The sequence below is a fragment of the Colius striatus genome, chromosome 1 (assembly GCF_028858725.1).
Source record: "Colius striatus isolate bColStr4 chromosome 1, bColStr4.1.hap1, whole genome shotgun sequence".
Lineage (NCBI taxonomy): Eukaryota > Metazoa > Chordata > Aves > Coliiformes > Coliidae > Colius > Colius striatus.
Genome location: NC_084759.1, coordinates 65,859,148 through 65,877,730, shown reverse-complemented (window position 1 = coordinate 65,877,730; position 18,583 = coordinate 65,859,148). Strand labels below are relative to the sequence as shown.

At 40.8% G+C, this 18,583-nt stretch overlaps 1 protein-coding gene across 1 annotated transcript in view; it reads right to left on the bottom strand.

The window, feature by feature from the left end:
• Positions 1-1,020: 1,020 nt before the first annotated feature.
• Positions 1,021-18,583, bottom strand: part of LONRF2 (LON peptidase N-terminal domain and ring finger 2) — a 36,276-nt gene continuing 18,713 nt past the window's right edge. Inside the window, exons 3-12 of the mRNA XM_061997677.1 lie at positions 17,561-17,683; positions 16,400-16,561; positions 15,705-15,930; positions 13,623-13,719; positions 13,169-13,283; positions 11,797-11,918; positions 10,518-10,676; positions 7,443-7,605; positions 5,309-5,458; positions 1,021-4,926 (exon numbers count right to left, since the gene is read on the bottom strand). Of these exons, the coding sequence (XP_061853661.1) occupies positions 4,768-4,926; positions 5,309-5,458; positions 7,443-7,605; positions 10,518-10,676; positions 11,797-11,918; positions 13,169-13,283; positions 13,623-13,719; positions 15,705-15,930; positions 16,400-16,561; positions 17,561-17,683 (1,476 nt within the window). The 3' untranslated portion in view covers positions 1,021-4,767. The remainder of the gene's footprint in view (positions 4,927-5,308; positions 5,459-7,442; positions 7,606-10,517; positions 10,677-11,796; positions 11,919-13,168; positions 13,284-13,622; positions 13,720-15,704; positions 15,931-16,399; positions 16,562-17,560; positions 17,684-18,583) is intronic.

Here is an 18,583-nt window from a genome sequence, read left to right as displayed (position 1 = left end):
GAGGCAATCTGACATGCTGCCTTTCCAGGGCCCAACATCTCTGAGTGAAGGATATGTAGGGTGAGGAAAAAAAAAATCCTATTAACATTTACCAACTTCACACAGTTATTCTGTTTCTATTCCTCTCAAAGTCTTCAGGTGCACAAGGGCCTGGATAATAAAAAGGAAAGTTGGACCAGTCACCTTTCCCCCATCTCCTTCCTTTGGTGAAGGAGTGGTGTTTCAAGAATGCTGTTGTCTAGTGAACCAGTGCAGCTTGAGAAGCATTTGCATGTATACTCCAAGAGGCACTTGAAATTTACTCTAACAGAGCAGTCCTGTAACTGGTTTGTTTGCTCAGACACTCAGTGAATACAGGCACAAAGGTCAAAGTCAATCTGATGCCAAAAGGAAACAAAAAGAAAGTAGCTAATATTTACCTCCCAAAAACGCCTTCAGAGTGGTTTTGCTCAGCTGTCAGTAAGACATAGCTGAGAGATGGGATATGCTCTCTGCAATCTGTCTCAGCTTTGCCCTCTTACAGCTGCATTTTGCTGCCAGCATCCCATCAACCCGACACCGGTGTCAGCTGTGCCTAGTGCCTTCGAGTGGAACACCTCCACCTCACAGCACCCTGAAGACACCAAGTCACTGGACTTCGTTAATAAAGCATTTGTGTTCTTAATTGTAAGCATATTTTTTTCAGAGTTCACTCTGTGGGTCTACTAAGATCACAGTTAGTGCTAAAAAGTATTCAGTTCAAGCAGCTACAAAAGGAAGAGTCTACTGTGTGACCCTCTCCTATCTTTCTTGCATCCCTCTATTCCTGAGGGAGGAAAAGGTTTTTCTCCCCCATCCAATCTCTGATGAGGGCTTCTGACCTCCTCCTGCCATTTGGGGGACCTCCATCTTCCTCCCTTCACATCCACACCCATGTTTACCAAAGTCCTCTCTCTTTGCCCTCACAGAGCAATAAAGCCTTCCCATAAACGCAATGCTCTTATAAATTCAAATCTGTTTTATTCCAAATATCACATAAATTAAATACATTTCCGATGAATATTGCAAATATACATGAAATGAACATTGCAATTTTTAAAAAAAGTTTTGGCTTGGCTTATGCAACAAGAAGTGCCAAATGTGGTTAGAACATGAACTTCTCCTGTATTTACTAGATACAAAAAGGTGCAGATTAATAATTTATATTTATACATATGTACACACTCAATTTCATAACTAGCTTTAAAACAGTAAAAAATGGTTTCAAGTTTATCTACATTAAACAAACTCATTTAAATATCTGGTCAGGAGCCCCAGATAAGAGTTGATACAATCATTTCACAACTGCAAAATTAAGGCGCTACCAAAATACCAGTTCCACTAGTGTAAAATGTAATAGGAATAGAGAGTCTACAGCTTTCTATTTATCAATTTAAAAGTGGACTGGAGAACGAGGAAAAAGGAGCAGTAAGAAACATGACAAGATCTACAGGTTAGAAGTACAAAGAGATCTCGATGACTATCAAATGAACATATTAAAATACAGTAGATAAAAGGCCTCAGTGGCAAACAATTAGTATGCTTCTGAAAGACAAAAAAAAGATTAAAATATATATATCATTTTGTAGTTTGAAGCTTTACAGGTGAACAACAGGTGTAGAGGTAGAGGGATTTTTTTTTTTTGGCCTCTTTACGGTGTATAAAGAAGGGCCACATTCACCACAGTGAAAAGACTCATCATATACCCCAGCATTCTTGCTTGGACAGCAAGCAAGAGAAGTGTAATGAGCTAGAAAGGCAACGAACCCTATCTATTTCTTCCAGGAGGTCAGCTCCAATGCTTCCACATGTACCTTGGGCGACAAGTTACACCTAAGCCGTGTAGATCAGCCGTAATGTGGACATTCCCTCTAGCGAGAAATGAGATAGGTAGCTTTTGCCATGAGGTACTGCTGGATGCTGCAGAGATTATACGGCAGAGACAATTTGGTAACAGTTAAATTGGTACTTTCCCTTCGAAAGCAAGTACCACAGGGCAGTGGTGATCGATTGATTGATTGATTAAAGCTTTGCTATTTCATCAGCATTCAGTGTTTTGGAAGGAATGTCAGCTTCGGGCTGCTAATATGATTATTTGCATCCACACACAGACTATTCCCTTGTTGTTATCATTTATCCAAAACATAAGTCACCGAAATATTCACAAACCGTTTTAAACCTTGACGAAAAAAAAATCCCTCTACAGTTCAGCTTTCTCTTCGATAATTATCGTTCCATTAATTATGCAGGCCTTCACAAACACAGTAATGTCACTTTCCATGTAAAAAAAAATGTGTCTTTTACACATTACAGAACAGCAGTAAACAAGCTCTCTTGTTCCGTAAGGTTTCCTCTCAGAAGTACCTCAAAAGTAGATATCTTGAAAAAAAACCAACAAGAACCAAAACCAAACCCAAAAATCACTTTTGCAAAAGATATTCACATTAGTTACAGAGGCAAAGCCAAGAAGACACTAACTAGCACCTCAATTTTTTTTCTTTTTCTTAAACACACTCTATACGTAAAATTAAGCACATGTAAGATCAGGGACCAGCAATATACAAACACCATCGACGTCCCCTCGCAGCTCATCTAATAATACTCAAAACTAGGCCAGACACGTGAAGGAGCAAGATGAGTGAGCCTAGAAGAAAAACACGGCACAAAAGGATGGGAAGAATGGGAAGCTGAAGAGAAAGGATCAAATACAGTCCATCTTCTGGTCTGAGAATTAAGTTTGCAACACTCCCCACTTCCCCCTCTTCAGTAGCTCGGCCGACAGTGAGCTGAAGAACTACTGACTTCTGACATTTCCTCCCCCATATAAAGAACAATTCCTTTATACTTCAGTGACTTCCTCTTCATCATCTTCAAATTCTGGAGGAATTTGCATTCAACTTGAACTTTGAGTATTTTGGTGATGGTAGCAGAACTTGCAGAAGGCTACTGTAGAGGTTATGACATCATTGGTTGTTAAGTTACACACTTCACAATTCAGAGAATATACTTACAAACTACTTAAATAGAAAAGGCGTGTTCAAGGTAGAGGCAGTTACAGTACATTCAGGGTACGTTACAGAAACCATTTGTGGTAGTCATTTGCTGAAAGGAAAAAAAACCTCTGTATTTTTGTTTCCCAGACCACACAGGTTATAACTACAATACCCAAAGAGAGTAGGTAATATATTTCAATCACTGCATTTTGATGCAGTCTTCTTCCAGAATTCATGTGCAAAGTGAAAAAAAAAGCTTAAATACATCTTCATTAACAAATAAGGACAAAGGAACTAAAAAAGAAACCAGGCACTTTGACCATTTAGGTAAACAGCCTTTTTCTTCTTACAAGACTTCTGCACATGAATAAGTCTTTACATTGGTCTTGCTATGCTTGCAGCACGTGAAAATTCAAGTCAACCTTTTTTCCTGTTGGTAGTATAAGTCTTATTTATAGGAAACTATGCCAATTGAATTGGTAACACTGTTATTTCATTGGCAGTTGAGCAAGTGTTGATCATTTGACTGAGAAGCGATCAATTTAACAGCTATCAAAGTTAGATATTAACAAAACAATACATAAAAAAACCAAAACAAACCAGAGACAAATGGAGGTTAACACCTGACTTAGACTTGCATTGAGATTTGCCTTTAAAGGTTCGGTTTGTGCCTCCTTTCATGGTGTTACTGTGGACTGACTTCTATCACATACAGCAACCGGTACTAAACTACAATACTTTTGGTTTGAAACACGTTCGGTAGAGACCACCCCAGACTAATGGGAGGTTGGCGTAACACTGCTGTCAGGAGTGAGATGGAAACCTCCTGCCCAATCCCACTCACAGAGCGGGCACCCAGAGTCAGCTGCAGCCTTGCCTCCCTTGTACTTGGGGTGAAATCCTTATTTCACAGCAGCGTTTAGGGAGCCGGTTTGGTTTGAATTGAGCGATAAGACCAGCTAGGGTTACTTTGGTTTTTCTTTTGAAATAAACAAGAGTAACCCTTTCCAAACATTTTGTACATACTCAATCTGCTACAACGCATAAATCACAACACAAGGGATTACCTAAGGCTACTAAATAGTGTGCTTATTCAGTAGCTATTATTCTTTCAGATAAACATCTTCAGATGCCTTGACCACAAACAGCTTTTTTCCTCACAGACTATTTGCTGAAGGAGAAAGTGATGTGGGTGTATGACAGACTGCCTATCGATTCACTAACAGAGCATCCTGTTGGTTATAGTCTTCACATATACTTCTGCCAGGCAGCGTGGCTCCTCTTCTGTTCACTACCTTCAAGAAAGTCTAGGAAACACCCCTTCAATCCACTGTCCAGGTTCCTTTTCCGACTTAGTGGAAATCCAAATCACATGCAGGCCAATGGTGCTATTCTAGTAGTTAACTCTCTTGCAGGCTAGAAACATCAACCCTATTATAGTACTTTGAAGCAATTATCCACATCTATCAGCTACGCTCTAACTGTAGCACAGTTTTGTAGCGGCTCAGATTTCACCAGGACAACAGGAGAGAGTGCAAGGTTTGGTGAATACCCAGGACAACAAACCGATGCAATCGATGGATGCTGGACACAGTCAGAAAGGGCTGTTCCTTTATGAAGGAATCTTTAAAAAAAAAAAAGAACCCCAAAACAAACCCAAACAACCCAAAAACAAGACAATCCCGTCCCCCTTTGCCCTCCCCCAGAAAAACTGTCGTGAGATGTTTTTGGTGCCCACTCACAACTGAAGCCCTTGTTATCTGGGTCTTTTGCGAGTCACAAATATCAATACACGTCTGATGGCGATGAGACGATCTTTAAGAGAGGTCATAGCCAGTATAGCCAGCTGAGCTCTGTTTTCCAGAGGCAACACTGCCAAGAGCCACCAGTACCAGGCAGGACCACTGGGGTTGCTCTGAAAAAGGATGGAAAGATACACAATCATGACTTCATCAGCATCAGAACCCATGAATGCCACCCACCTTTCCATCCCACCTTCTATTTGCAAAGAAAGTCACCACAAAACAGTTCGAGTGACAGTTAAGCACTTAATTTCAGGTGTTCTCCTTGTCTATAAGCACTGCTCTCTTCAGATATCAACTTACAGTAATTGATATCAACTTACAGTGAAATATTATTTCCCATTAATCATTTTCCATGCATCATGCTAGTAGATACAAAAATCAGGTAAATAAAGAGTTTAAAATGCACCAAATCACATAAAAAACCTGTCAGAAAAGTCTTGTGTGAAACTTCTGTATAAAACAAAGGCTGCCTAAGTAGGAAGGTTTTATTACCTGAGGCTCTGGTTCTTTTCCTGGCATGGACCCAAAATGATTGAGAATTTGAACTTTCATGTTGTCTTTCAGAGATGTAAACCAGGCAACGGCTTGATCATAAACTGAATCATGAAGCCGGACAAGTTCTTCATATTCTGGTCCTTCAACCTTATTGTTAAAAGAAGGGAGATAAAACAAAACAGGTTTGGTACTGTGGAGTTCATACACTTCCCCAGAAGCAAGTGAAGCAAACTAATGCAGTGGCTACAGCTGTTCAAGAGTCCTTATCTAAGCAAGCTGTACCCAAGTCTCAGATTTCAAGCCTGTGATGCTGGAGTCTTTTTACCCTCCCCTAGGTGTTCTGAAGTGACATTTCTTAGCATACTTTCTGCCTCATTAATATCCATTCTCAAACGCTGCAACAACAGAAGAACCTGTTCTCTAGTCCTGGGATACCACATTAATCATCTCAAACCCACAACCTCGAATCCCTGTCATAAAAGGACTTCTGAATATCAGTGTATTGTCTGGCAAAACAAAAGAAACACTACTGCCACCAAGCACTGAGACAGCAAGTCTACAGCACTTAGAGACCAGCAGTATTTTACAGAACTGTTAAGGCCATAGTAGGACAGCCAAGGAGGAGGAAGAGGAGGATGACAGACATCTGATCAAACAGGAAGCAGGGAAAGTAGATGCTTTCCCAATACCAGGAAGAGTCATTAAAAAATACCCTCACTGAGGCAAAGAGTTTTAGTTGCACAGGCCTAACTATTAGTTATTAGGGAACAGAAAAAAAGTGTAAGTAAAAAAAAAAAGGCTACAAAAAAAAGGTGAGATTTGGTTTCTTTTGTTTGGTTGGTTTTTCGGTCTGGGGTTGCTTTTTCCCTGAAATGTGTACAGATCAATGGTGTGATTCACCTGGGCTGCTCAGATGGACATCTGAGCTAGCTGCTATGGATGCTCTTCACAGTTGATGAGAAACAGTTCTAGAGGGCAACTAATCTCATCTTAAGGCATATCTCTAAGACAGAGCAGATATAATAGGCAGCTTTGGGCTGGGATTTCTCATCATCAGATGTAACAATGAAAGCAGGGTGCTGAACAGAAACGTCTGCCTCTCAAGACAATGTAAATCTCACTCTGCTTATAAGAGGTGGGTCTCTGGCACTGTTTACAAGCAATGTCTGGACACCTGTGTTCCACCACCCCTCAACTGGGGACTTAAACACAGCAGAGCCCTCACTTGTAAGCAGCCTACCTACTTCAGCTTTTCACTGGGGGCAGCACCTCCACACAATTTGCCTTTCCTACCTTGGTGAACTGCATCATCCTGCACAGGTGAGAAAAGCCCTACTAAAACTTTGCAGATTTGCAATTCAACTATGAGAGCACACTGAAGAGCTTATACGACCAGACTGGACTTGATAACTGATATGAGATTACTATTAAACTCAATGCTAAGAGGGATCAGGGTTTTACAGACCTGCTCTGAAGACGGTCCAGGAAATAACCATTAAATGCTTGGCTAAAAAAACACCCCTTAGCCAACAGTCATCACAATCACCTTACTTGATAAAGGTTTTACAAGAGGACGATTTTAAAAACATCTCCCCTCCCTGCAATTCTCTGCTCTCAGTCAGCTCTGATGGATGCTTGCTTGTACAGGTATGGTTAACCGCATATTGCCAAGATCTCATTTTAAGAGCGGACTCCCACATTTGTTTGAGGACCATTGAGAGCTCGGAGGGCATATGAAGTCTGCTAACTGCATGCTCAGTACTAGAAGAGAATAGTCAGTCTGTTCTCTAACAGGACATGTGCTCTTAGAAGGGTTCCAAGTCTGTGCCAGTTTCAAAATGTTACTCTGATCTCATCTACACATCATGACAGACCTCAGCACCTGAGTCTCAGACACTACCTTTGAGATCCATGAAAGGAGTGCAACATTTCAAGCCGAGTTACATAAGGGGAGGAAGGAAGAAAGGGAAGGAAGAGAAAGTTTGTTCCATGGTTTTCAAAATAGAGCTTTAGTATTTATAATGGTATCAGTTTAAAAATAATGCATAGCTAGCTTGAAATGCAACAAGGAAAGGCTGTTTAAGTGAATCCAGAAATACATGGGTATGAATAACTTTGCACCATAGATCACCTTTTTATCTTCAAGATACTCGATGTTTGCTGTGTTATATCCATCTCGCTGGCCATGGCTTAAGACCCTAAAACGACGGACACCAACTGTATCAACAACTGAGCGTCCATCAGGAAAAAACTTTACGTCCCTGATCTCTAATATACAGCCATGATCTGCAAATCTGAAATGACAGAAGGGCATAAAAGTGGAAGTCATCAATAAGTGTTTATACACATCAGGACAAATACCGGGCCTAATTCACCGCTTCTTATTTGAAAGAGGATCCTGCTTTGGTGACAAAACATTCCTGCTTACTCACATAAGCCACACAACCCCCACCCTTTCTGCTTTCCCTCAGAAGTTCAGGGCAGAGACATTTTTGGAGTGTATTTGTGGGGTTTTAGGGTTGGGAAGGGACAGGAATCTAAATGGTGCATGTTTCATGCTGGGAGCTGACAGCTGCTGGTGGTGAATTCACCTGGTTTACAAAGAAAACAGGATGGGTAAAGATACCATAAGGAAGTCCAGAAACTGAGGAACAAATACAGGGCTGGGAGGGCTATCCTCCTATTCCAAGGTGTACACAGACTATTATAAGCTTTAGAAGGAAAAGGCCTCTTTCCATTCAGCAAGATTTTTCTTGTATTTGTTTCAAGTTAAAAAACAAAACAAATCCAAAAATCCCCAGAATTCCACACAAACTCCCCCAAAAATTCCAAAACAAATCTAAAATACCCTCTTTGTTAAAGCACATTTGTATCTGTTAGAGTAGGTACAGATTTCACCACACCCTGGAAACAAGCATGCAACAAATTTTTTGTTTGAATTCTCAGGCTCACCTACTCTACAGCTGTGCTACAGCGAGCTCACCAGAGAGGCTGATTGCACAACGACTCTTCACCCTGACAAACTGATCTGCCAGCACTTGCAGCTCTGCACCTCAGCCTACTGCTAAGCCAGAGAATGCATGGTACCTAGTCTCATCTCAAGGTAACAAATTCCTGCAGGGTCTGACAAATATTTCCTCAGGGAAACACTTGTTTTACTGGGTCTTGGCCAGCTCTTACATCGGAGCAATAAAGAAACAATGAGACTGCAGGGAAATGACTCCTGGTATTCTACCAGAAATCAGGTGTTTGGGAAGGAGGGAAAAATAAAAAGGTCACCACTACGAACAACCATTCTCTCCCAACCTTTGTACAAAATAAACTGAAGGAGAGCAAGAAGAGTACAGCTGCATACAGCTAAGCCCTGGTGCTCTACCAGGGGGATTACAAAAAGCAAGTTTATTACAGTAATATTAGACTAAACAGTATTTTAAACAGCCACGTAACTATTGCTTTAAATTAATGATTTTATTGACATTCATACTGAATTTCAAAATTAATCTGGGAGTGATGACTTTTTTCTTTTTTGTCATTCTCTGAGAAGTTACTTTTGGACAGAAAGCGACTTTGATTAATGAGACAAGAAAGCACTTGGAGATGAGTATAAAGTGTACTGACACATTACAAATTTATATTCTCTCCCAGTTTTAACTTAAAACAGATAAATAAAACAGGGGAAGGTAATGAATTGAACCATGTCTAACCACTGTGTTTTTCAAGGGAGGTATGTATCCATGTCTCAGCAGATGAGGCAAAACAAGTTTCACCACTTTGTGTTCCCAGCTGATTTCGCAATTTTGGATAAACAAATGAAACTTGTGTATGAAGCTACAGCAGCCTGCCAGGTGTCTACGGATGAAGGCTTCTCCCACATCAGTGTTTGATTTAAGTTACTATGCTTAAAAAGTTTAATTGTTTTAGTAACTCAGACAGGACAAAAATCTAACCATTCGGGTTTCATTTTAAAACAGCCTTTAATGACACCATCTAATAAACCAGTTCTTGTGTTTTGGGGACTGTAACCCCTTAGTCCTCTGTATTTACACCTGACTCCAAACAACGTGGGCTTTTCCACAAGCCTTCACAGATGTAAGGGGAGTGTTATCACTGATGTGCTAGGGTCATGTTGTCCTCGCTCTTAGAAGTATTTGCTTCCAGAAAATTAGTAACAGGCTTGGAAAAGACCGTGGAGCATCAGCTGCTGTTGGAGCCTGAACTCTACTGAATGCAGCACTGATAGCATGCCAAATGGCATGAAGCATAGCCAGAGCTGCCTGAGACCTGTAGCATCTCCTATATTTTTACTGACACCATACAATCCAGTTTAAGAGGAAAAAAAAAAAAACACCCAAAAACATTTACTGGACAAGGAAAGGCTGCCAAGCCCTGGTATAACTGTCCCTCCTCTCAGCTCCAGTGATCACCTACAAAAATACTGCTCCTAAGGGATGCCTGCCTAATGGGTTCATAAAAATTCCCATGCTCATCATACCAACATACCTTCTGAAATCAGTAACTACCTATTACATCTCAAAGTAGCTCTCTCAAGATAACCTCATTTTTTCCACCCCTCACATGCATTTTAAGCCCTTCACCCAAACACTTATTACCTATAAAGGACTTGAAAATCTGAAGGTTTTCATAGAATAGTTTGGGTTGGAATGAACTTTTAAAGGTCACTTAGTAAGTTTCCACATAGAAAGACAGAAACATATCAGTGTTAGAATTGACAAAAATGAACTAAAGGTAAGATCATAAAGACAATGTAACCCACTCACTACAGATAGTTTAGACATTGCAACACAGCAGTAAAGACAAATACAAAAATTCAACATTCAGCAGCAAAATAGACTTCTCAGCCAAGGGTATACTTTGTCTCATTCAAATGATACCACCTACGCAGGAAAGCTGTGGAAGGTCTGGATACTTGTTTTAAAAATTATCTTTTTTTTTTTGTTTTTCCTTATTCAGACAGTTCCTTATCCAACAGGGGCTGGATGAATAACAAGATGCAATAAAAATTACATCTTTGTGTCAAAGGGAATGCCTCAGTTACAAAACTAAAATGCCAGCAACTTTAGTATTTGTTCATACAGGACTGGAAGGAGCCACGGTGGTTTGGAGAGACAAGTATACTTGCTGTAGTACTCCTTTAGCACCACAACAGCCTCTGCAACAACAAGACATTCTCAGCTCATCTCCTTACCCTTTTAATTCATCAGCTAAGCACATGCCAAACTGCTTGGTACCAGTTTCCATGCATCTTCTTATCATTAGACGATAACGAGGTTCAAAGACATGGAGTGGGCATGGGATGGTAGGGAAGGCCATGGTACATACGAAGATGGGAACATCTTTATTCAAACTGTAAGATAACAGTTTAAAGAAAGAAAAAGGTTCAGCTTTCTTCTGGGTACTGTTGTACTCATAAACCCTTAATATGACACTGACTCCAGCGGTTTCACAGAATCACAGAACCGTAAGGGTTGGAAGGGACCTCTAAAGATCATTCAGCTCACCTAGATCAGGTCACATAGGAACGTGTCCAGGCAGGTCTTGAAGACCTCCAAGGAAGGAGACTCCACACCCTTCCTAGGCAGCCTGTGCCAGGGCTCCCTCACCCTCACAGGAAAGAAGTTTTTCCTTATGTTGAATGGGAACTTTTTGTGTCCCAGCTTATGTCCATTACCCCTTGTCCTGTCATTGGACACTAAAGAAAAAAGTGGTGCCCCAACACTTTTTTCTTTTGTTTCTTTAGACTCATTTTTCACAAGAGTCCAGTCAAGGTTTGTCATTTTTACAAGACAAACACATTCCAGGACTCTATTTGTTAATACATTATGGAAACAATCCTTCTAATCTACTTTGACGTGAGGAAAAGTAGGGAAATAATAGCCAATTTCCCGAAAGTGTGCATACCAAGACATCTGGCCTAAATACACATGCCAACATTTTGGTGATAACTTTCCACAATAACATAGTACCTAAGAACTAACCATGTTCAAAATAAGATGGTAGAGAATTCCTAAGTTCAGTAAAGCCCTTTAATTTAGAAGAAGCCCACTAATCCACTTAATTTTTTTCAGGCTTAACTGCATGGGTTTTTTTCTTTATAGTTGAGCTGTAGCACAAGATCCACAGTCACCAACAAAACTGGATCCTTGAACTTCTCCCGACCTGAAGTATAACCCATTTATAATTGGAATTCTACTCCAGAAAAACCCCCACTATAATTTTTAAAGCTATTATATTGCTTCAGAGGAAGAAGTCATTATCTTAAGAATACTGTTGTGCCTCTCTACCATCCAAGAATATTGTTACTTGATTATCTCCAAAAAAACACGTCAGAAATACAAAACATCTGGCAGGTTCATTTGCAAATCCATTCATTTCATGCATTTTCATAACCAAATGGAGCCTCTTCAGTAATTTAGATTGAAATACATATATTTACAACAGCTGTCAGTAGTAAAAAGAGAGCCTACTTTGACAATTCCTTCATTTCTTCCTCATAAACTTTCTTCCTTTCAGATAATTCCTCTGGCAAGTAACGGACTATGAGCTCTTCTGTAAGGACAGTCTTCTTGTAAGTTCTGCTTGCCAGAAACTGCAAGGAAGAGTCAACTCTTAAGTCTTTTAAGAAGACAGGTAACATCTCTTCCTCCCAAACCATCCCTCTCCTAAGGCCAAACAGAACATTAGTCAGGATTGTACTGATTCCTTCTCCTTTTGCAGCCTTCAGGACTCAAAACTTCCACTTGAGGATATGTGGTTCACTCCAGTGCCCATTTAACCATAACCCTATGCTCATGTTTTGGCAGAAGTTGTACTACTAACAAGAAAAGGGAGTCCCTCCTTACTTTTGCAGAAGGTTATGTATATTCTTTTCACCTAGAGCTGCCAGGTTACTGGCAAGAAGTATTCCAAGTATGAGGCACGTTATGTCTGCTGGAGCAGAAGTGCTGACCAAGGAGTGATCACTCTTCATTCATTGTACGTAAATACACAAACTGGAGATGTGGTATAAACAGGGCTGTGGCTAGGACTTCCCAGGCATGAGTCTGATGTGTTACTGGAAGTCTCTCTTTCCTTAAGCACCAAATCCCACTTGTCTTCTAAGGAATGGCAACATATATTCCAGAGCAAATGACGTCTGTGCACAGCATGATACTGTGGGTACTCCTGCATTTTAGTATCACAGAACTGTAGAATAATTTGGGTTGGAAGGGACCTTTAAAGGTCAGTTGGTCCACTCCCTGTGCAATAAGCAGGGACATCTTCAACCAGATCAGGTTGTTCAGAGCTTCATCCAGCCTGACCTTGAATGTTCCCAGGGATGGGGCATCTACAACTTCTTTGGGCAACCTGTTCCACTGTTTCTTCACCCTTACAGTAAATTTCTTCATTATTTCTAGTCTGAACCTACTCTCTTCTAGCTTAAAGCCACACCCCTTGCCCTATCACTACAGGCCTGGATAAAAAGTCTGTCCCAATTTTTCTTATAAGCCCCCTTTACTAAAAGGCTACCAGAAGGTCTCCCTGAAGCTGTCTCTGAACAACCCAAACTCTCTCAGTCTGTACTCATATGAGAGGTGCTCCCTCTGATAGTTTTTGCGGCCCTCCACTGGACTCGCTCCAACAGCTCCATGTCCTTCTTACCTTGGAAGCCCCAGAGCTGGACACAGGACTCCAGGTGGGGTCTCACCAGAGCAGAGGGGCAGAATCACCTCTCTCGACCTGGTGTCTACACTGTTTTTGATACCACTTGTGAGGAGAGCACAGAAAATCCCCACATAGATGCTTTCAGAAGAACATAGCTTTGTGCGTTTTCAGTAACTGGGGCAAGGACATACTTACTTCTGACAGCTTTTCTTTGCAGAGTGGGCAATATGGATTATGGTCAAGGCAACGCTCAAGGCATTTGAGGCAAAAAGTGTGTCCACAGGGAGTGGTAACAGGTTCATAGAATAACCTGAACATGAAAACACAGAACAGTAAAGCTAAGTGCCAACACAAACAATACAGATTCCCAAACTGTGGAAAGGAGTGACTAGACCCAGTCATCTCTTCCTTTCCTGCTTTTATATAAGGCCCAGGTGACAGTTTTATCTAGAGGTATTAAAAAGGCTTCCATTTTTCGAAATGGTAAACAATGAAGAAAGCCACATCTGTAAAGATTCACGAGATGCAAGGTTCAGTGAAAAGGAACCGAACTATGATTTACTGGCAGGTTTCCCTTCTGACACCATGAAGTTTTTTTCTGAATCTAGAAAGGCCATCTGATCTTAATGCCAGGTCAAGGCAGCCGTACCTCATGCAGAGTGAACACTCAAAGTCCGACGCATCCACTAGAGTTGTTGGTATTTCACCTGAAGTGACGGTGGTGTTTTCAGGTAAAACTTCTGCATCTAAGTGGTTAAGAAGACGACTGTAGTAAATACTTAATGTATTACTGGAATCCCCGATGGTGTTTAAGTTGTGTTTTCATAGAGAAACTGATTTCTCTCTCCAAGTTTTTTTCTAAAGAAATGTATTTTCCATCTAAGTTTTAGACTTTCTGGCAGGAAATCTTTTGGAGAGCAGAGGATAATGTTTATGGCCAGAGAAAGCACTTTAGAGCCAAATACCCATGATTTGCTTCTCCAAAAATGGTTGGTTGTTTGGGGTTTTTTTTTGAAAGTCTAGTTTTTAAAATACTGCTATTGCTTTCCCACCACCATCATCACTCCCACATCAGCCAGACCAGATGTTTTAAAGTACATTAAGTCCAGAATTTAATTTGTTTACCCACAGTCAAACTATTTCATCAGCATTTATTATAGATTTCTCAGCAGGGGTAATTTTTCTTACAAGTAAAAAAAGGCTTACATTCTTCTAGACTAGGCTGCTGTGCAATTCCCAAGTTTCAGACAGCTTAAAGTTTAAAGGACTACTGGAGTTGCGTTAGCTAATACCGATTTCATTAGCTCAGCAAACTCTGCAAACACGGAGACAAAGCACTTACTTAAAATTCGCCCACCCTGTTTTTTAGGGGGTGGTGTATATCCGTGTGGTTAACACACTTAAAGGGTATGGACTTCCAACTTCACAGCAGCAGTATTTAGGCTCAAGAGCTACCAGCTCAAGCTTCTCATGAATGACATTTATACAAGCAGATTCTGCAACATCTTTTACAATCCACATCTTTGTTACTCAGTAAGTTGCAACAGACCCACAAATGCTGCCTCCGCATCCTTTTTATTAACCAAATTCTTGACCATTTCAAAACAGAAAGAAAAAAAGAAGAAAAAAGCTGAGCTTTTTATGTTCAGTTAAAAACACTGGGATGTTTTGTTAAAGGATAACTTATGCTCAGCATCTGGTTTATCTCGAGCACAGACAGGATGGGGGAGAGGGCACTGCTGTTGTGTGGCCTACAAAGAAAAACAGTGTTATCTTTAACCTACATCTTGCCTGTTAGCATTTAGTAACATCAAGAACCTGTGTTAATTCTGCAAATAGTAACATGGCATCAGGATCTCGCACAGCCCAGAAATTAATGGTTATGGGTAAAACGTGATCTCTGGCCTTCGCTAGGAAGATACAGGCGGGTCAGATTTCACAATCTATTTACTGAGTCTGCAGTTGACAGGCAAGTACAGGGTTTTCCTCTTCACAGCAACATGATCAGAAACTGGTCATGTAGTGATCATTTGCAGAGGTGGGAGGCAGACAGCAGCACGTGAGGACTCAATATTTCAAGGCAGAAGCCAGATGTGGATGTTTGGGTTTGGTTTTTTTAAGAGAAAAAAAGCACACTAATATAGCAGCCTTTACGAAGTTCCTTTCAACCAATTATTTAATTACTCCATACAATAAATTGCCTTCGGTATTTTTACCCGAGTACTAAAGCCACTTTGGAGGTCTTTGTTAGAAGCTTGGAAAGCATACCAATTGTAAGCATAGCTATCAAGTGACAGAAAACTGAAGGGGCTTATTGCTCTTTAAAAGGCTTCTTTGTTTGCTTGGAAAATTTCATGTAAAGTTGCATGTGACTGTTTCTCATGCCAGTTAAAGATTAGTTTCCAGGCTTACTGCATCTTTCCTTCATATAGAAAAGACAATGAAGTTCAGCTATACCTCTGAGACCTAGCAAATTGAAATGGCACCAGCAACAAAGACTACACTGTTAGTGGACTACAAATTGGAAATGGCCCATTTTAGAGGGAAAAAATACAGTGTTCATTGAATGAACCAAAACTCCTCTGGAACAACGTAAATAGGCTGTTATAGCAGAAACAGACACACCAGACAACGAAATATTATTCCAAGTCCTGCAGAGAATGGTTTCATTGACACCTATAAAAAGTGAGGATGAAAATAGTGTATCATTCTTCTAAGCCACAACACAAACCTTTTTTTTGAATCTTATTGGGGACATCCAAGCTTTGTAAATCCCTCATATCACTGGACAGCTTTCTTTTTAAGCCAGCCCCAGGTAAACTGGAGAGAATAGCTCCCAAAGACTTCTTGTTGTCTTCAAAATAGAGATCCAGAACGTGGTGGGAAACAGGAGAATCAGTGCTTCTAAATACGTCAGATTCTTGGGACGGGGTTTTTGTTAACCTGAACACAGTGTCCTAAAAAAATTAAGAACAGTTATATACAGCATGAGAAAATTTTGTTATGTTTTTTCTATTAGTTGCATACATCAGTAAGAGATTAATGTCCCTACTGTGAGCTTAGCAAGGGAGAACAGTTCATTTCAAAGAAGTCCACCCTCTAGTTGAATGAAATAAGGCCACTTGTCTCCCTACAGTTCCTGTCTCTAGAAACTCTGTTCCTGGCGTACTGAGAGGGAAAAAACAAGTACACCCACAAGTATAATCAACCCCCACATAAAAGGCTAAAGTATTTATTTTTTCTTCAGAAAACAATTTTAATTCTCTTATTCTTCTGAGGAACATCCCAACAAGAGGTCCAACAGCAAAGGAGAAAACAGGCTTACCACGAAAGCAAGTGCCTACATGAGTGCAGACAAAGACAATATCACATACGTCAGACAGATCCTTGTGTTACTTTTGGTACGTCAAACTCTTTCCACATTACCTTAGAGGACCCAGCAACAGAGCTGTCTTCTGCAGCCAACTGCGTGTTTATGCTACTCAGAAATGCAGGTTTCAATCTTGTATGGGATGTTCGACTAGAGAAAGGTGCTGTTAGACTATCGTGCACATTTTCAAAGGCTGGGAAAAACATCTCACACATTATCTAGTCAATTAGAGAAAGAAAGAAAATAAATAATTATTATTGTGACAAGAGATATTTATGTTTGCACGCACACAGATAAATGAGCTACATAGTTTCCGGATGCCAAGAAGCCTGCTATAACCACGACAGTCCATCTTCCCCAGTGCCCACAGGAAATCTGAATGGCAGTCTTAACCACAACTACAGGCGCATCCCAAGGTGCTCTTCTGGTTGGTGTCCACCTCCCTTCCCCAAAGGCTTCCACTCCCCAGGACCGCCCAGAGCAGCAGCCTGTTGCATCTTTCTCCTGCTCCTACCTCTCTCTACTCTGACTCTGACTCCTACCTCCAGAAGTCTTCAGACCATACTCACCTATCAAAACCAGTTAACACAGGTGTGTTTAAGCTCCCCTCACACTCTGCATCCATCTCCTCTGTCTTCATGCAGATTTTATTCCTAGATGAAATCAGCGTAGAGCCTCTTCTCCCTCTCATCAGTTCCCACCAAGCACCTTGCCAAATCCCCATTTCTTTGTATGAAAAAGCTGTCCATATGGATGGTCACAAAGAACTTGATGATGGTTGGTTAAGTGTGTCTAACTTCTCACAAGGGACAAATCCCTACAGAGACTGGAGGACTTTTCCAGGACAGAGCTGCACGCTGCTCCCCCTTCTCAACCCTCTACCACTTCCCACTGAAGTAGTTTTATGATAGGCACTAACACCTATGAAATCCAGGTGTACTCAAATCCAGACAACATATTGCAAGTGTCATCAGTAAATTACATACCAGCAGCCAAACCTACAGATTTACATCATAATCTACAAGTATACAATCCCTCTATAGTTGAGGCAAGAGGCACCTTGCACAGCATCATGATAAACAAGGCTTATTGGAGAATCTACTGAATCAAATTTTCCTTTAATTTTCCTTATAACCTGAAATTATATGAATTTTACTTGGCTGCAGGAGTAAGAGCAGCAAGACAGCCAAGAAGTGGCCAGTAAATACATTTTATACCTTTTGGGCTTCTTTCTTCATTGAGCTCCATTCAGGATTTAAGGCAACACAATAGAGAAATTCCTTCAATGCTTCCTCAGTCCTTTCCAATCCAGAAAGAGCTTTTGCTTTCACATAATGGCCCTGTTCAGACAAAGGAAACACAAAACTCTAGAGATCATTTCTGAAGTGGCAGCAAGATACAAGCAAGTAAATCTGAAAGTGAAGCATGCACTGGTACATGAAACTGGGGTGCCGAGCCCAGTGGGATACACAGTAGTCTCAGTCCATGGGCAGAGAAATATCCTTCCTTGCTCTGCATCAGGTCCCCCTTGAGGAAAACAGCCATGACTTTGGCAGGGGGTGAGACAGCAGTGGATTACTGAGAGACCTTCATTCAGCAAGAGGTACTTTCTTTTACTTGCATGTGTCAAAGAGCTTATTGCCCGAGAGAAGTGTCATATTCTTCACCGACAGAATAGCATGATTTTTATGTTCAGGACACTCACTTCTGCTGAGTGTTTTAGCAGGGCTGAGAGGATTTTTCCACCAATTTGGCTAAAGGCAACCAACAACCTCACAAATTTAGGGCAACCGACCAATGTTTAATCTGAGCTTTTTAGCTCATCCTGCCTCTCCCATATCCTAGAGTAACACAGTGACAGCCGACAGGTAGGGTAAGTCAGCCTGGGGACCACTCTTACTTCATTTGTTATAGTAACAAGAGAGGAATGCTTCACTTCTGAATTTCCCCATGAATATCAATTCGCAATTCAAAACTGCCTATGGAAATTGCTTCCTTAAAAACAAAAACAAATTCAGTGTCCATTTCAACATTCATCTCTTATTAGACAGAAGTATGCCCTGCAGGTCACCTCTGACCCACACAAATGTTTCTAGGCTCTGCTGAAAGTACAATTTCACTAGTCTAAGAGATCGATTGGACAAGCAAATACACTTTTCCATTTTCACGCTAAAGCCAGACGATCCGGTATCATGTGATCTTCCTGAGGAGGTACCTCCCTCACTCTTTCAATATAGCCC